General features: G+C 39.2%; 1 protein-coding gene across 9 annotated transcripts in view; it reads left to right on the forward strand.

Moving 5' to 3' along the window:
- The window catches only part of PEAK1 (pseudopodium enriched atypical kinase 1), a gene marked incomplete at its 3' end in the record, with an annotated part of 295,822 nt that overhangs the window by 229,907 nt on the left and 50,367 nt on the right, over positions 1-15,548 (forward strand). For 8 of the 9 annotated variants that reach the window (XM_081230131.1, XM_081230134.1, XM_081230132.1 and 5 more), the window contains one exon: positions 10,547-13,791. In XM_081230131.1, the coding sequence (XP_081086257.1) occupies positions 10,661-13,791 (3,131 nt within the window). In that variant the 5' untranslated portion in view covers positions 10,547-10,660. Of the gene's footprint in view, positions 1-1,023; positions 1,043-10,546; positions 13,796-15,548 lie in introns of those variants that run through there. The other variant, XM_081230139.1, reaches the window with a different exon arrangement.

Raw genomic sequence — 15,548 nt, forward strand, 5'->3', positions numbered from 1 at the left:
TACAATACTCTATCATATGTTTACATAAATTTATTTTATATTGTAAACTTTGCTTTCAGTTCAATATGTGAACTGTTCTGGAGAACTCATAGACCCTTGAAAATACATCCTGGATCCCAGGTTGAAAGATACTCTTAATGTATTTTAAGCCATTATTTATTTATAACCATTATAAAAATAATTCTTATACATTTCTTAGAAAAGTCCTCTAGATACCTCAACCAGGAAAGACTGTTATACTATTGATAACTTATTATGGTATCTCTTTGAAAGCAATAAATTCATATTCCTTTAAAGTACTGTATAATTCAGACTTTCAATAATTTAGAAGTACTTTTTCCCTTTAAAAGTCTAAGTTATAGATGTCTTACAGAATGTATTGTTCATTCTGTTCTGTAACTGGGGAAGGTAAATTTTAGTTTGACTGGAAAAATAATGCCTCCTACCAAATGTACAAGTCATGCAAGACAATAAAGCCTCCAGAAATGGTGAAGAGTGGTAACAAAGGACGTTATTACTTCCTCTGATTATGTTGCTGTAAACATTCAAGTGGAATTTCTCTCAAACTAATCAGCTGTTTCTCACCTCTTTTTCCTTCCCAACCTCTTCCTCCTCTCCTTTTCTACTTTCTCTTACCTTTGAATCTTTCACTTCCCTCATTTCCCCTCTTGCTTATTCCCTTCTTTCAAACCAGAGATCACCTATCTTTTCACATCTCAATTAGCCTACAGTCTGGCTTTCTTCACTTGACAGTTGAGGTCAGTGAAGAAGAACACAGCAAAGCAACTTCTAGCAGCATCTCACCATTCGCTCTCAACCAGCGACTTCACAGGCCCTTCCAAATAAGGATGGCTCCTGACTCAGTCTGGGCTGGATGAAAGATCATACTTAATTTGCCTCAGAATATTCACTCCAACACTCTGAAGCAAAAAAACAAAACTCCTTTGGGGCAGCCCAGCTAGCTGTTTGCCTCTTAGTTTACTCCTAGCTTGCTCTGCAATGAGTACATGGACTCTGCCACCTCAGAGATGAGCTGGGGAAGGTATGGTTGTGCTTGCTTCTAACATTTATTTGTTCAAGATGGAATTCCACTATGGTAAGCAGTGCTGCTGCTGCTGCTGAGTGGACTGCTTTTCAGGTACCACCATGCTTATATCTAAAGCAGCCTCCAGATGCCATGGGTAGCTGAACTCTACCATTTATGTGTACATGCGTTCACCCATTCTGGCTCTGCCATGTTAGCTATGTGACCTTGGATATGTCTCAGTTTCTTCATCAGTAAGGTGGGGCTAATAATAGTATGTACATCATAGGGTTTTGTGAGAATTAACAGTTTTCATGGGTAAAGAGCTTTAAATGGTGCCTGGCATTTAGTAGTAAATGCTAGCTAAAATTATTATTATTCAGGAAGCACTTATTTATTAGTATCTAGTATATTCCAAGCAATCCGAAAGATATAGAGATCAAAAAGATACAACATGCCTTCTAGGGACTTACATAATACAACATGGTCTTATAATAAAGGTATTTAGGGAGTTAGGTAAAGCTTCATCACAGGTAAATTTTGAACTGGGTCTCGAAGGGTAAACAGGGTGTTGCCAAATGGAACAGCATTAGAGAATATACATTCCAAGCAGAGGGAATCGTTTGTGAACATATTAAAACTGTAAAAGACTATGGAGTCCTTGGCTGTTATTAGATAACATTTTAACTTGCTCTCTGATGTATGCCTTCTTAAGTAGGGGTCTGAGGTAGGTTCAGTGAACATTTTGGAACTTATAATCTTACAACTAGCTGTTACCTAGTTTATAATAATGATGATGATGATTATTATTTAACTGGTTCATCAAAGAGTTTGAACTTAAAAGATGAGTTGGGACCTTAGCAGTGCCTCTTTACAGCGGAGCATCTGCTATTGCACAATTCTTATCCTGAGATGACTACCATGTGACAGGAACAATAAATTGTTAGAAAAAATTTGTGGTTAGAACAACTGGAAGTGGATGGGCTTCCTCCTTTCAACAGAGCTTTGGTTAAGTTTTCTAAATTAAGCAGGTTTTACCTTGGTTTCTTCTTTAGACAGAAGAACCTTATGTCTTAAGATCTTGCCTATTCTTGTCATAGCAAAGAGCTGTGATTTTTTTTTTTTTTTTGGTCAGATCTCAAATTAACAAGGTTCCTTTTACGCATGGAATTTCCATTTGTGCACCAAATTAAAGCTGTGTTTTATCTCCTACAAAGCCTCTTCCTGCAGCTTTGTTTTCACTTCCTCTCCCCACCCTTTTAGTCATATACTGAAGGGTTTGGCAGCTGGCTGTGGTATTGGGTCAGCATTTTTCTCTGTGGAAGGAGGAAAGGTTGGAAACAGTGACATGGGGGTACTTGTCACATTTTCCTTTCCTTTTTTTATTTAAGTGACCTACTTCCTCCATTACAGAAGCCTAATGAGAACCTTGGCTTGTAAATTTTACTTTAGTAGCCTGGAGATGGACTACAATAATGTGTCGGATGACATATAGGCGATAGTTTCTCAGTGAAGAGTATCCTTAAAAGCCCATGTACAACAGTGAGGATTCTTGATTCTGCCTCTTTGGTGATGTGACACATTTTATGAAGAGAGATAATGGACTCTGGGAGTCACAGGATTGGGGAAGGAACTGAGCAGTCCATTCCCCATCCTCATTTATTAACAGATTCTCCTTGGGTGCCTTTAGGAAATGCTCCATATATGGTATTTAATATACCACCTACCCACTCTCACCTCCTTCACTGACTTGAAAATTGCATCTAGCTTGAGGAGCTCCAGCTCTTTCTGTGGGCCTGTCTATTCAAGATTGAAATCCTGTGTGGATTTGGTTGTTTTGTATCAGATCTGCCTGAAACTGTTAGACTAGAAGCAAACTAATTATGTCATTGTCCGTATAGCAATAGAGAGTAAAAAACAGTAATAGATTCTTAAAAAGCTGTCACGACTGGAAGTGAAATTAGGCTACTCTTGAATAGCTTCATCTATAGCCCAAAGGGCTTTGGCCTTGAAAACTGTCAAATATGAAATCAGATTTTAGATCATGGAATCCTAGCTAGCTCCTCGGGGCAGCTTCAGCCATTAAACTCTCCCATCGACCATTTCATCTGCAGGATTTGCTTTGAGATTATAAGGAATGTGGAGGCAAATGAGTTTTTTCTTATCAAACATTCCATTTTGATGCTCCATAGCAGCCCTCTTTTGGCAAACAAATAGAAGACACCAGGGTAGACTGTCAAAAATCCTTGCTTAAGTGCCTCAGGAGGCACATTTTTTATTTCTCAAGCATAACTTTGGTGGCTAGAGTTTCCTATTTTGAAGGTGTCATTGTTGAGCAGGCAAAGCTGCTAGTTATTGATTGCCATTGAAGTCATTTTACAAAGACAGTAAGGCCCAAGGATTGCTCTTTGGACAGAGCTACAACTGGTATAGCTTCTCTTTCTAAGAGCCTGTTATAAGTTAAAATAGTTTTGACAGTATCTTTAAGGGCACATCTTTGTCTCCAAACATAATTAGTATTGAAAAATGAAACCCTTGTAGTTAAGGCTTTGTGGCTTAGACAGCAGCCCCATCTGGTGCTTGCTAAAGCTGTTTGCATGGTTCATCTCTTGGTTTTATAACAGCATGAATACAGATGTACACAGAACTTATAAAAGAATGTCAAATCCAAGGTCTCAGTTTTATTGATAGCTTTCTACTGCACACAGCACTGACATAAGCTAATTGTGTTCCCTGTGAATCTTATTTGTCTGTCCTGTTGGTAATGTGATAGCTGCTTATCAATTCAACAGCATCTCTTGACTGAATTAATTTACTTGCACTCAAAGTGGAGAATTATTTTTACTATTTATCTACCAGTCTTGGAAAAAGAGAATATACTGTACTACTTATAAAGAGAAAATTTAGTCCCTCTCTTATCATCAGTGGGTTTAACTTGGTTGACAAGATATTAGGCCAGGACGCCGTATTCTTTGTCGTCAGTACCACATAGACAGGAATTTTTTTTTTTTTTTAAGATTCTTGGTGACTGACAGGAACTTCCTCAAACTGCTAATAGAAGTTACTTCAGGATAACAGGATTATGCATGATTTCATTTTCTTTATGCTTTTCTGAGTTTTCACAGTGAGCGTACATAAGAAAAGAAAAAATATCTTATATAACAACAAAAAAAGTAATTTAAAAACAAAGCATATTGTAGGTAACTATAGCCTTGAGTTGCTGTTCTCAGTCTTTCTCATTCACTTGTGTGGCCTATTCTGGGCTTCAGTTTCCCTTGTCCATAAAACAGAAGAATTGAACTAGGGGCCTGCTCAGTTTTAACATTCTAAGGTTTGTAATTATCTACTGCTCTTTTTTCTGTCTTTTCAGCCTCTCACACTCCCCTGTGTCTTTTTCCAGTATTTGTAGTCAACATGATCTAGTCTCTACCATCTTAAAATAAGGAAATCCTTTCTGGACCCCCTCCTCCATACTCCCAGCTCGTTCTTTCTTCCACCTCCCACTTAAACTTTTCCAAAAAGTTATCTAAAATTACTCTATCTCTTCCCTCTTCAACTCACTGCAGTCTGCTTTCCATCCCCACCACCGCACCAAAATACTCTGTGCTGAGATCACCAGTGAGCTCACATTGCCAAGTCCAGTGGGCACATTTAAGTCCTCATTCTCTGTTACCTCTCAGCAGCATTTGAAGTAGCTGTCTTCTGCTCCCTCCCCAGCCCCTCCCCCCCTACAATGAAATCTCATCTGGCTTCTATATCTCACACTTAAGGCTGTTATTTTTGAGTTTTCTTTGGGGGCTATCCTCTTCTCCCTGGTTCACCCACCAAGGCTACCTCCCCAGCTCACTCTAATTTCCTTTTGGCCTAGAGATTCCTATACTAGTAGTTCCCAAACAGACAAGAACAGCAGAATTCCCTTCTGTGTTCCAAACTTCTAAATTCAGCTACTTGCTGTATAGTATGCAGGCTAACAAAATATGGACTCACAATCTTCCCTCCAAAAGTTACACATCCTCCAATATTGTCTGTCTCAATAAATGGCCCCACAAATCATTTGAATACGTAAACCCAAAACCTCAAGATCCAAAATCCAGTGTTTCATGCATATACCTGTATCTGCCTTCCCTGAAGCTACATCCTAATCTAGATCCTTATCATATCTCATTTTGTCCACCACAGCCCTTTAAACAGTCTCCTGGCCTCCTGTACTGTTCTCCCCCCCAGTGCATTCTCTATAGAGCAACCAGAACTGCCTTTTATTTTTTTAAGTCAGATTTATTGAGGTTTGATTTATATACAGTAAAACACCTTTTTTTTAACTGTACAATTCTATGAGTTTCGACAAATGCATGCAGGCGTATAACCACCACCACACAACATTTGGATTGTTTCCAGTTTTTGCCTATCAACCTTTGTGTTCAGTGTTTAGTGTAAACACAATTTTTCAAACCTAGGAATGTGATCGCTGGGTTACATGGAAAGTTTATGTTTAACTTCATAAGAAACTGCCAGACTGTTTTCTAAAGTGGCTGAACCATTAGCATTCCCACCAGCACTATTTGGGAATCTCATTTGCTCCACATCCTCCCTAGCCCCAGTTTTTGGTTTTGTTTTAATTTATTTTAATCATTCTGATAGATGTATGGTGGTACTCACTGTAGTTTTAATTTGTTTTTCCGTATGACTAATGATATTCTGGTGTTTATATACAATCCATTTACCTTTGGTAGAATATCTGCTCAAATCTTTTGCCTATTTATTTTTATCGGATTTGTTTTGTTGAATTTTGAAAGTTCTTTGTATATTCTGGATACAGAGTTCTTTGTCAGATATGTATTTTGCAAAAAATTTCTCATCTGTGGCTTGTCTTTTCCCTCTCTTACCATCAGTACCTTTGTCAGAACAAAGGTTTTTTTTGTTTGTTTGTTTAATATATCAGTATAGTTTATTTCTTTTATAAGAGGGAAGAAAAATACAGGAGGAAAAAAGTCAATAGCTGTGAATTTAATTCTTTTTTTTTAACATCTTTATTGGAGTATAATTGCTTTACAATGGTGTGTTAGTTTCTGCTTTATAACAAAGTGAATCAGTTATACATATACAAGAACAAAGGTTTTTAATTTTGATGAAGCCCAAATTATCTGTTTTTTCTTTTATGGATCATGCTTTTGGTGTTGTATCTAAGAACTCTCCCTATCCCAGGGTTGCAAAGATTTTCTTCTATGTTTTCTTCTAAAAGTTTTGTAGCTTTACATTTTGTACTTAGATCTGTGATCCCTTTTGAGTTCATTTTTGTGTATGGGGTGTGATGTATGGATCAAGGTTCATTTTTTTTGCCTATGGATATCCAGTTTTTCTAGCACATTTGTTGAAGAGTATCCTTTTCACTTTTATCAAAAATCAGTTAACTATATTTGTGTGGCTCTATTTCTGGTCTCTATTCTGTTCTGTGTCTATTCTGATCTATATCCGGCATCAGCAACCTTTTTCTTTAAAGAACCAAATCATAAACATTTTAGGTTTTGCAGGCCAAAAAGCAAAAACCAAGGTATTATATAGGTACTTGTATAACAAGAAAGAAAATAAATTTCCATGAATTTTTTAGACAAAATTCAAAATATAAAAATTGAATTTAGTTTTTTGTAACACAGCTCTACTTAATAAGAATGGAATTCTTTTTTGGGGACAGGGATAGTTTGTGCTAAGATCACCAATGATTAATTTTGCTTAATTCAGGTTCAAAGTTAGTGCTTCCTGTCATCAAAACTGATTACAAATGTTCATCTATTGATGCATATCTGTAATGAAATTTCACATATTTTTATCTTTGAAAATGTCTTTTCGGGACTTTCCTGGTGGCTCAGTGGTTAAGAATCCACCTGAATGCAGGGGACACGGGTTCGATCCCTGGTCCAGGAAGATCCCACATGCCACGGAGCAACTAAGCCTGCGAGCCACAACTACTGACCCTGTGCACCACAACTACTGAAGCCCACGTGCATAGAACCCGTGCTCCACAACAAGAGAGGCCACTGCAATGAGAAGCCCACGCACCGCAACGAAGAGTAGCCCCTGCTCGCCAAAACTAGAGAAAGCCCGTGCACAGCAGTGAAGACCCAACGCAGCCAAAAATAAAAAAATTAATTTATTAAAAAAAAGAAAATGTCTTTTCACACATGTGATTCATGTAGCAGTGGAAACGCTGCAATTCGTAGAGTGCTGAAAAGCACTGCAAAGTGATGAGAGTGCCACATAGTTTGTCATAACTACTCAGCTCTCCATTGTAGCACAAAAGCCACCAGAGACAATATGCAAACAAATGAGCCTGGCTATGTTCCAATAAAGCTTTATTTATGGACACTGAAATCTGAGTTTCATATAATTTTCACTTGTCACAAAATATTAAAAAAAATTTTTTTTCAACCATTTAAAAAACATCTTTAGCTTAGGGACATATGAAAACAGGCAACAGGCTAGATTTGGCCTATGGGTTGTAGTTTGTGTATCCCATTTCCCCCATCTATGTTTCTATCCTTTTGCCAATACCACATTATCAGGATTACTGTAGCTAAAAAGTCTTGAAATCAGGTAATATGAGTCCTCCAACTTTGTTCTTTTTTGAAATTGTTTCTGGCTATTTTAGTTTCTTTGCCTTTCCATATACATTTTAGAATCAGCTTGTTGATTTCTACAGAAAATCCTACTCGGATTTTGGTTAGAATTACATTGAAGCTGCAGAGCAGCTTGGGGAGAATTGACATCTTAACAACATGGAGAGAACTTGATATATTTCTCTATTTAGCTCTTTGATATCTTCACTCTTTTATAGTTTTCCGCATATAGATTTTAGATTTTGCATATGTTTTGTTAGACTTATACCTAAGTATTTCATGTTTTTTGGTCAGGGCTGTCTTTTTAAAATGCTGGTTATATCATCTTGTTTCCCCTGTTTAAAACCCTTTGGTGGATTCCTGCTGTTCTTAGGATAAACTCCATAATCTTTAAAAGCTTATAAAAGGCCCCACATGATCTGGACCCTGCTCTCTTTTTCAGCCTAATTTTATGCCATTCTTCTCCTTGCTCAAAATGTTTCAGTCTCAGACTATCAGGAAATGGTTTTATCAACTAGGGGATATAGCTTTTAGAATATCTGAAAGAGCAAATAAATATTTTCAAACAGACACTTGAAAAATATATTTTTACTTTATTGAAAAAAGCCATTCAGTGGTCTCCAGCAAACAGTGAACTTAGATTTTGGCCGAGTCATTGGGCTCTCTGTGTGGAATTCTTTGATCTTTGTCTGCACTTCATCCACTGAGGCAAAGTGCTCTATGAGTGTTGTTTACAAGGGGTGTAGCTCTGTATATATTAACTAAAGAAAATGTTCTTTCCTTCCTTATAAATGTGCTGAAACTTGGGTAAAGGCTGCGTTTCTGACCAAACCAAGGATCCTGTCACTGTCATTGTACCGGAATGAAGTTAAACTTTTCAGCTATTAAAATAGTTCTTACATGTACATGCCTACTGCCAGCTTTATGATAATATCCAAAGTGGAAATGTAAGACTGTAGTAGTGTTCTGTGGGAAGGTCTATAGCTATGTGCCTAAGAGAGAGATGAGAGAGAGAGAGAGAGAGAGAGAGAGAGAGAGAGCCACGAGATTATTTTTTAAAGATAAGCCTCAAAACCAGCACATTTAATCAACCAGTGTTTATCCAGCTCCTTATGCTAGACATACAGAGATGAATAAGATATAGCCCAGGCTTAAAGAAGCTCAAAAACTAGTGAGAAAACAGACAATTAAAAATGAAAGTGCTTGTTCATGGAGGTATGTCCAAGTGGCTTCGATGGTACCCAGGTGAAATGAGTGGCCCAGCGGCATTTAGAGTATGATAAGACTAGTCGATTTTTAAGACATAAGGCTAGAAGGGAGGCAAGGACTATATCATGCAAACCTAAGGGGATTGTATTCCATCCTGTAACTCAGAGGTTCCATTACCTCAATGCACATAGAATTACCTATAGTAAAAATCAGATTCCTGGACTCTTCCCTTAGAGATTGACTTGGGTGTTTCCCCAGGTGGTTCTTACCTATCTAGCAACCCCTATCTGACATTTGGGAGCCAATGCGTTAGGTAATATTGAACCACAGAATAGTTAAGCTAGGTAATAAGCTGATCATATTAGCATTTTAGGAAAATCTGATAGTAGTACAGAACAATGGGGTCAACCTGAGAATTCATTAAAATGCAAATTCTGATCCAGTAGGTCTGGGATTGGACCTAAGATACTACATTTCTTTTTTTCTTTTTTCTTTTTTTAAAATTTTTATTGGAGTATAGTTGATTTACAATGTTGTGTTAGTTTCAGGTGTACAGCAAAGTGATTCAGTTATACATATACATATAGTCATTTTTCAGATTCTTTAAGGATCTTGAGGATAAACTGCAAGTCTAAGATACTACATTTCTAACAAGCTTCAAGATGAGGCTGATACTGCTTGTCTGAGGACCATAATTTGAGTAGCAAGGGTAGAGAGGTTGGATTGGTAAGGGGTGAGACTACAGGCATGGAGGTCAGTTAACAACCTATCGCAGGAATCTAGGCAAAAGATGGTGGGCATCTGAAGTACTAGCAGTGTCTGGTAATGGAAAGGAGTTCCAGTGAAATGTAATAGATAAAATTGGCAAGACTAGGGACTTCCCTGGTGGTCCAGTGGTTAAGACTCTGTTCCCAATGCATGGGACCCAGGTTTGATCCGTGGTTGGGGAACCAGATGCCGCAACTAAGAAGTCTGCACACCGCAACTAAAAAAAGAACCCACATGCCACAACAAAGACGTGGCACAGCCAAAACAAATAAATAAATAAATATTTTTAAAAATAAAAAAAATTGGCAAGACTAATTTACAGAAGGATTTAGGATGTGGAGTTAGAAGTGAGGGGAGGGGTGTCAAGAATGGTCTGAAGTTTGAAGCTTAGCTATCTAGGTGGATGATAGTGACAGTAACTGAACTAGGATAAAGACAGAGGAAGAAGGTGGCCTGGAGGGTAGAGGAGGGCTGCTTAGAGTACAAAAGATCCTTAGAGTTGAGAAAAGAGGTGGACAGAAGATTAGTCCTGAATGCATTGTGTTTGAGGAGTCTATGAGATATCCAAATATAAAGGGTGGGCAGAAGAAGAGGAACCCACAATGGACCAAGAAGCTTCAGGTTGGAGGATAACAGAAAGAACGGTTCCAAAGAATTTCTGGGAGGGGAAGCTCACAGTATCATTGTCACAGAGACATCAAATGAAATGTTATACTTGGTTCAATGAGAGTACATAAAATTATGGTTAAAAATCTAACATTCCAAAACTGCTGATTAGCTAAAGAGAGTTCATAAAGTGCCCAAATTAGTTTATCTCTCAATCTTTTAATTTAAGGAATAGTTGGAGCCAGTATTTTCAAATCATTCATCATGATAAGCCTCATAGTACCTTTTCCATTCAGATTTTCTTCTTCTCTCCCCCTTCCCCCAACAGATTGATCACACTTACAAGAGCTGCTATGAAACATAGGGGAGGTGAAAACTAACAGATGAAAGTTTTGCCATGCACTGAAAGGAAAGCATTGTCTGTGAAGTTCTATTTTTAAAAATGTCTGCTTGTAATACCTTTACTGAACACGTTTGGAAACCTGGTGAATGCAAGAACTGCTTTAAACCTAAAAGCTTACATCAGCTCCCCCCAGACCCTGAGAAGGCACCCATCACCCATGGCAATAAAACTAATGCCAATCACAGTAACAACCACCGAATCAGGAACACCGGAAATTTCCGGCCTCCTGTGGCTAAAAAACCCACTATAGCTGTGAAGCCCACTATGATGGTGGCAGATGGGCAAAGTATGTGTGGTGAGCTTAGTATCCAAGAACACTGTGAGAACAAACCTGTCATCATAGGATGGAACCGAAACAGGATGGCCTTGAATCAGAAACCACTTAATAATAATAATGAAGATGATATTGAAGGATTTAGCCCTGTTCCTAAGCCTTATGGGAATAATGATAGTGCAAAGAAGATATCAAATAACAATAGTGGACTAACTGAGGTGTTAAAGGAGATAGCAGGCTTGGATACCACCCTTCAAATAAAAGGAAATGAAACAAACTCCAGAGAAACATTCTTAGGAAGAATAAATGATTGCTATAAACGATCACTGGAAAGAAAGCTTCCACCAAGTTGCATGATGGGCGGAATAAAGGATACTCAGGGCAAGCATGTTATTCTGAGTGGGAGCACAGAAGTGATCAGTAATGAAGGGGGTCGATTCTGTTACCCAGAGTTTTCTAGTGGCGAAGAGAGTGAGGAAGATGTGCTTTTGAGTAACATGGAGGAGGAGCATGAGAGCTGGGATGAGAGTGATGAAGAACTGCTGGCCATGGAGATTCGCATGAGAGGGCAACCTCGCTTTGCCAACTTTAGGGCAAACACTTTGTCTCCTGTTCGATTCTTTGTGGACAAAAAATGGAATACTGTCCCCCTGCGAAATAAATCTCTGCAAAGAATCTGTGCTGTAGACTATGATGACAGTTATGATGAAATCCTGAATGGTTATGAAGAGAATTCTGTGGTCTCCTATGGACCAGGAAGCATTCAGAGCATGGTGTCATCTGACTCCACATCCCCAGATTCCTCTTTAACAGAAGAATCACGTTCTGAGACAGCCAGTAGTTTATCCCAGAAGATTTGTAATGTGGGAATAGCTCCTGGTAACCCGGGAGATTCTAAGGACATGAAGGAAAGTGAGCCCAACTATGAAAGCCTCTCTGGTAATAATCAGGAGAAGGACTCATCGCAAGCATCCAAAAGCTCAATAAAAGTTCCAGAGACGCACAAAGCAGTCCTTGCTCTCCGATTAGAAGAGAAGGATGGCAAGATTGCCGTACAAACTGAGAAGCAAGAAAGTAAAGCCCCTACAGATATTACTGGGCAAGCAGTAACAATAAACCTCGTTCCTGTAGAAGAGCAAGCAAAGCCCTACCGAGTTGTGAATCTGGAACAGCCTTTGTGCAAGCCATATACTGTCGTGGATGTGTCAGCAGCCATGGCCAGTGAGCACCTCGAGGGCCCTATTAACAGTCCCAAGACAAAAAGCTCATCTTCTACTCCAAACTCTCCAGTGACATCACCCGCACTGGCATCAGGACAAATAAGTGCCCATTTCCAAAAATCCAGTGCAATCCGCTACCAGGAAGTATGGACTTCCAGTACCAGTCCACGACAAAAGATACCTAAGGTGGAATTAATTAGCGGTGGGACTGGACCAAATGTCCCTCCAAGGAAAAACTGTCACAAATCAGCACCTACTTCACCCACAGCTACAAACATTTCCTCCAAAACCATCCCTGTTAAGTCACCTAATTTGTCTGAAATAAAATTTAATAGTTATAACAATGCCGGTATGCCACCTTTTCCAATTATCATTCATGATGAGCCAACTTATGCTCGGAGTTCCAAAAATGCTATCAAAGTTCCCATTGTGATCAATCCAAATGCCTATGACAATCTAGCCATTTACAAAAGTTTTCTCGGAACAAGTGGAGAACTTTCAGTGAAGGAGAAAACCACAAGTGTAATAAGCCATACTTATGAAGAAATAGAAACTGAAAGCAAAGTGTCTGATAACACCACTAGCAAACCCACTGAATGTCCCCAAGCGAAAGGGTTTTTAAACAGCACAGAGCGTAAAAGGGGTTCAGTGGCTCAGAAGGTTCAGGAGTTTAACAGCTGTCTTAACAGAGGTCAGTCCTCACCACAGAGGAGCTACAGTTCCAGCCACAGCTCCCCAACAAAGCTCCAGAGAACCACTCAAGAACCTGTGGCCAAAACAGAAAGCACTCAGGAGTCTCAGATTGTGAGCAGCAGCAGCACCAGGGAGAAGGCAAGCACTGTGCTTTCTCAGATTGTGGCTTCTATCCAGCCCCCACAGTCTCCTCCAGAAATGCCCCAGTCTGGCCCTAAAGCCTGCAGTGTGGAAGAGCTTTATGCCATTCCTCCTGATGCCAGTGCTGCTAAGACTACACCTAAGAGTACACCAGTCCGGCCCAAGTCTCTCTTCACATCCCAGCCCAGTGGTGAGGCTGAAGCACCTCAGACCACAGAAAGTCCTACCACCAAAGTACAGAAAGATCCACTCACAAAGCCAGTCACCACCCCTCCCTCCAAATTAGTGACTAACCCCCAAAGTGAGCCACCACCCCCCTTTCCCCCACCACGCTCGACTTCCTCCCCTTACCATGCAAGTAACCTTTTGCAGAGGCATTTCACCAACTGGACCAAGCCAACTAGCCCTACCAGGTCAACGGAAGCTGAATCAGTTTTGCACTCTGAAGGCAGCAGGCGGGCAGCTGATGCAAAACCTAAACGCTGGATATCATTTAAAAGTTTCTTCCGCCGTCGGAAAACAGATGAAGAGGATGACAAAGAGAAAGACCGAGAGAAAGGGAAACTGGTGGGCCTGGATGGCACAGTCATCCACATGCTGCCCCCTCCTCCAGTTCAGCGCCATCACTGGTTCACAGAGGCAAAAGGAGAGTCCAGTGAGAAGCCAGCCATCGTCTTCATGTACAGGTGTGACCCTGCCCAAGGCCAGCTCAGTGTGGATCAGGGCAAAGCCAGGGCAGAGCAATCAGCAGTCACAGAGAAGGGTAGAGCAGAGGATGGGGACTCAGAGAAGAAGAAAAGGAGTCATTCTTCTCCATCACAGATTCCTAAGAAACTTCTCAGGTAGGTAAAATATCCTGGCAGAATGTGGGAATTTTTTTAAACACATTTTCAGTTGCTAAGTTTTTTGCATCTTTAAGATTGTTTGAGAGCCATTTTTGTTTGTAAGTAGCACTCAGCGACCATCATCTATCTTTTCAACTGCATTTCAAGATTAGAATATTATTAAAGTGATCTTATTAGACTGAACAAGTCTTATGGCCCTGGATCTTTAGCTAAAGTAGCCTGCTGCATTCTGGTAAATGCAGAGGGGCTTTAAAAGAAAAGCAAATCCATAATACTTTAAGAGCAATAAATAACTTGTGGCTTTGAACTGCTGTGATAGTGTGAGGAAGGAACAGGATCAAATGAATAAATGGTGATACGATGCTTTCCTTTACTATAAATGAAATCAAACTCTTAAGCTTTTTTTTCTTTTTTGGCTTTCACCAAGGTGTTATCTCTATCTCCATTATTTTTTAAAGGGAATATTTGTTTTTTTATTTCTGTCTCTTTCTGTCCTTATTTCATGTGTTGTGGAAAGGTGGGGGAAAGGGCAAGCAGTTTATAGTTTTTTAACATGTAGGTGAAATAAGAGAAGTTGGTTACTGAGATTGAGACCCAGTGATATAATTCTCAATCCAACTAGGCAAATTGTACACCCACACCAGTTCTCTAAGCATCAGTTTTCTTTAATACTTGAATAACTGTTTATTGATCACCTAGCCTGTATAAGGCACATCCCAAATATTTATCTCAAATCCTTGTAACAGCCCTACAAACTGAAAATTAGAGAAATTAGAATTGGCCAGATTCACACAGTTAGTAATTTTCAGAGGGAGAATTCGAACCTTGATCTGTCTCACTGTAAAACTGGTATTCTTCCTATAATGCCGCATTGTTAATGAACATAAAATCAAACAAAATGTTTATATTTTCACTTGTAATCATTCACATAAACATTTATGTTTAGGAAGCCTAAGTTTTTTCTCTCTCATTTGTATTTTAATCAAAATTAATGTACTGCCAATAAAAACAAGGAACTGTTATCCAAGATCGTATTAACAAATGGGATGACTTCCTTATATCCCCTGTCCTTTCTGTTCTTAGCAAAGATATGCCCTGAGTATTCCATTCATCTGATTCTAAGTCTTCCTCCCTCTTGATTTACAGTGAGCCTTCTCTACCAGGCCTGGCTTCCTCCCAGCAAAGAGAGAAAACTCTGATCCAGAGCAGATTCTCTCACCAGCTTTTCTTTAGAAAAGTGTAAATTAAAATGAACACTTAATGCCTTCACTTTTTCTAGCAAAATGCCAGGAAGTTTTATATATATTCTTTACTAAAATAAGCTTTTTACATACCCGCAACTAGTCAAAATGCTAACAAGTTCCTGTTTTCCTTAAATCCATGTAATAACAAAGCAAGTAGAATAGTGGAATATATTTCTGGGTAGAATAGGCTTGTCATTGGTAGTTGAAAGTAGTAGTAATAAAACACATGTATTGCAGGTTGCTGTTTTATTTAGAAAAGAAGCAATTTAAACAGCACATGGTTGGAGTTACCTATGACAGAATGGCAGATAGTCCTTGCAGATCAATAAATGGCCTTACTCCTCATTAAGTATGGCTGTTGTGTATTTATCCGCATCCTGGAAGGCAGAGTCAAGGAATAATTTGGCTTCTCTTCCGTGGAATGAGATTTCTCTACTTTGGCTGTGTGCCACTGTGTACAGACTTGAGGATAGCCTGGGTGCTTGGTATGGCAGACCTCTTACTATACAG

This window comes from Mesoplodon bidens (genome assembly GCF_964165515.1).
Source record: "Mesoplodon bidens genome assembly, chromosome: 3".
In the NCBI taxonomy this organism is placed as follows: Eukaryota; Metazoa; Chordata; class Mammalia; order Artiodactyla; family Ziphiidae; genus Mesoplodon; species Mesoplodon bidens.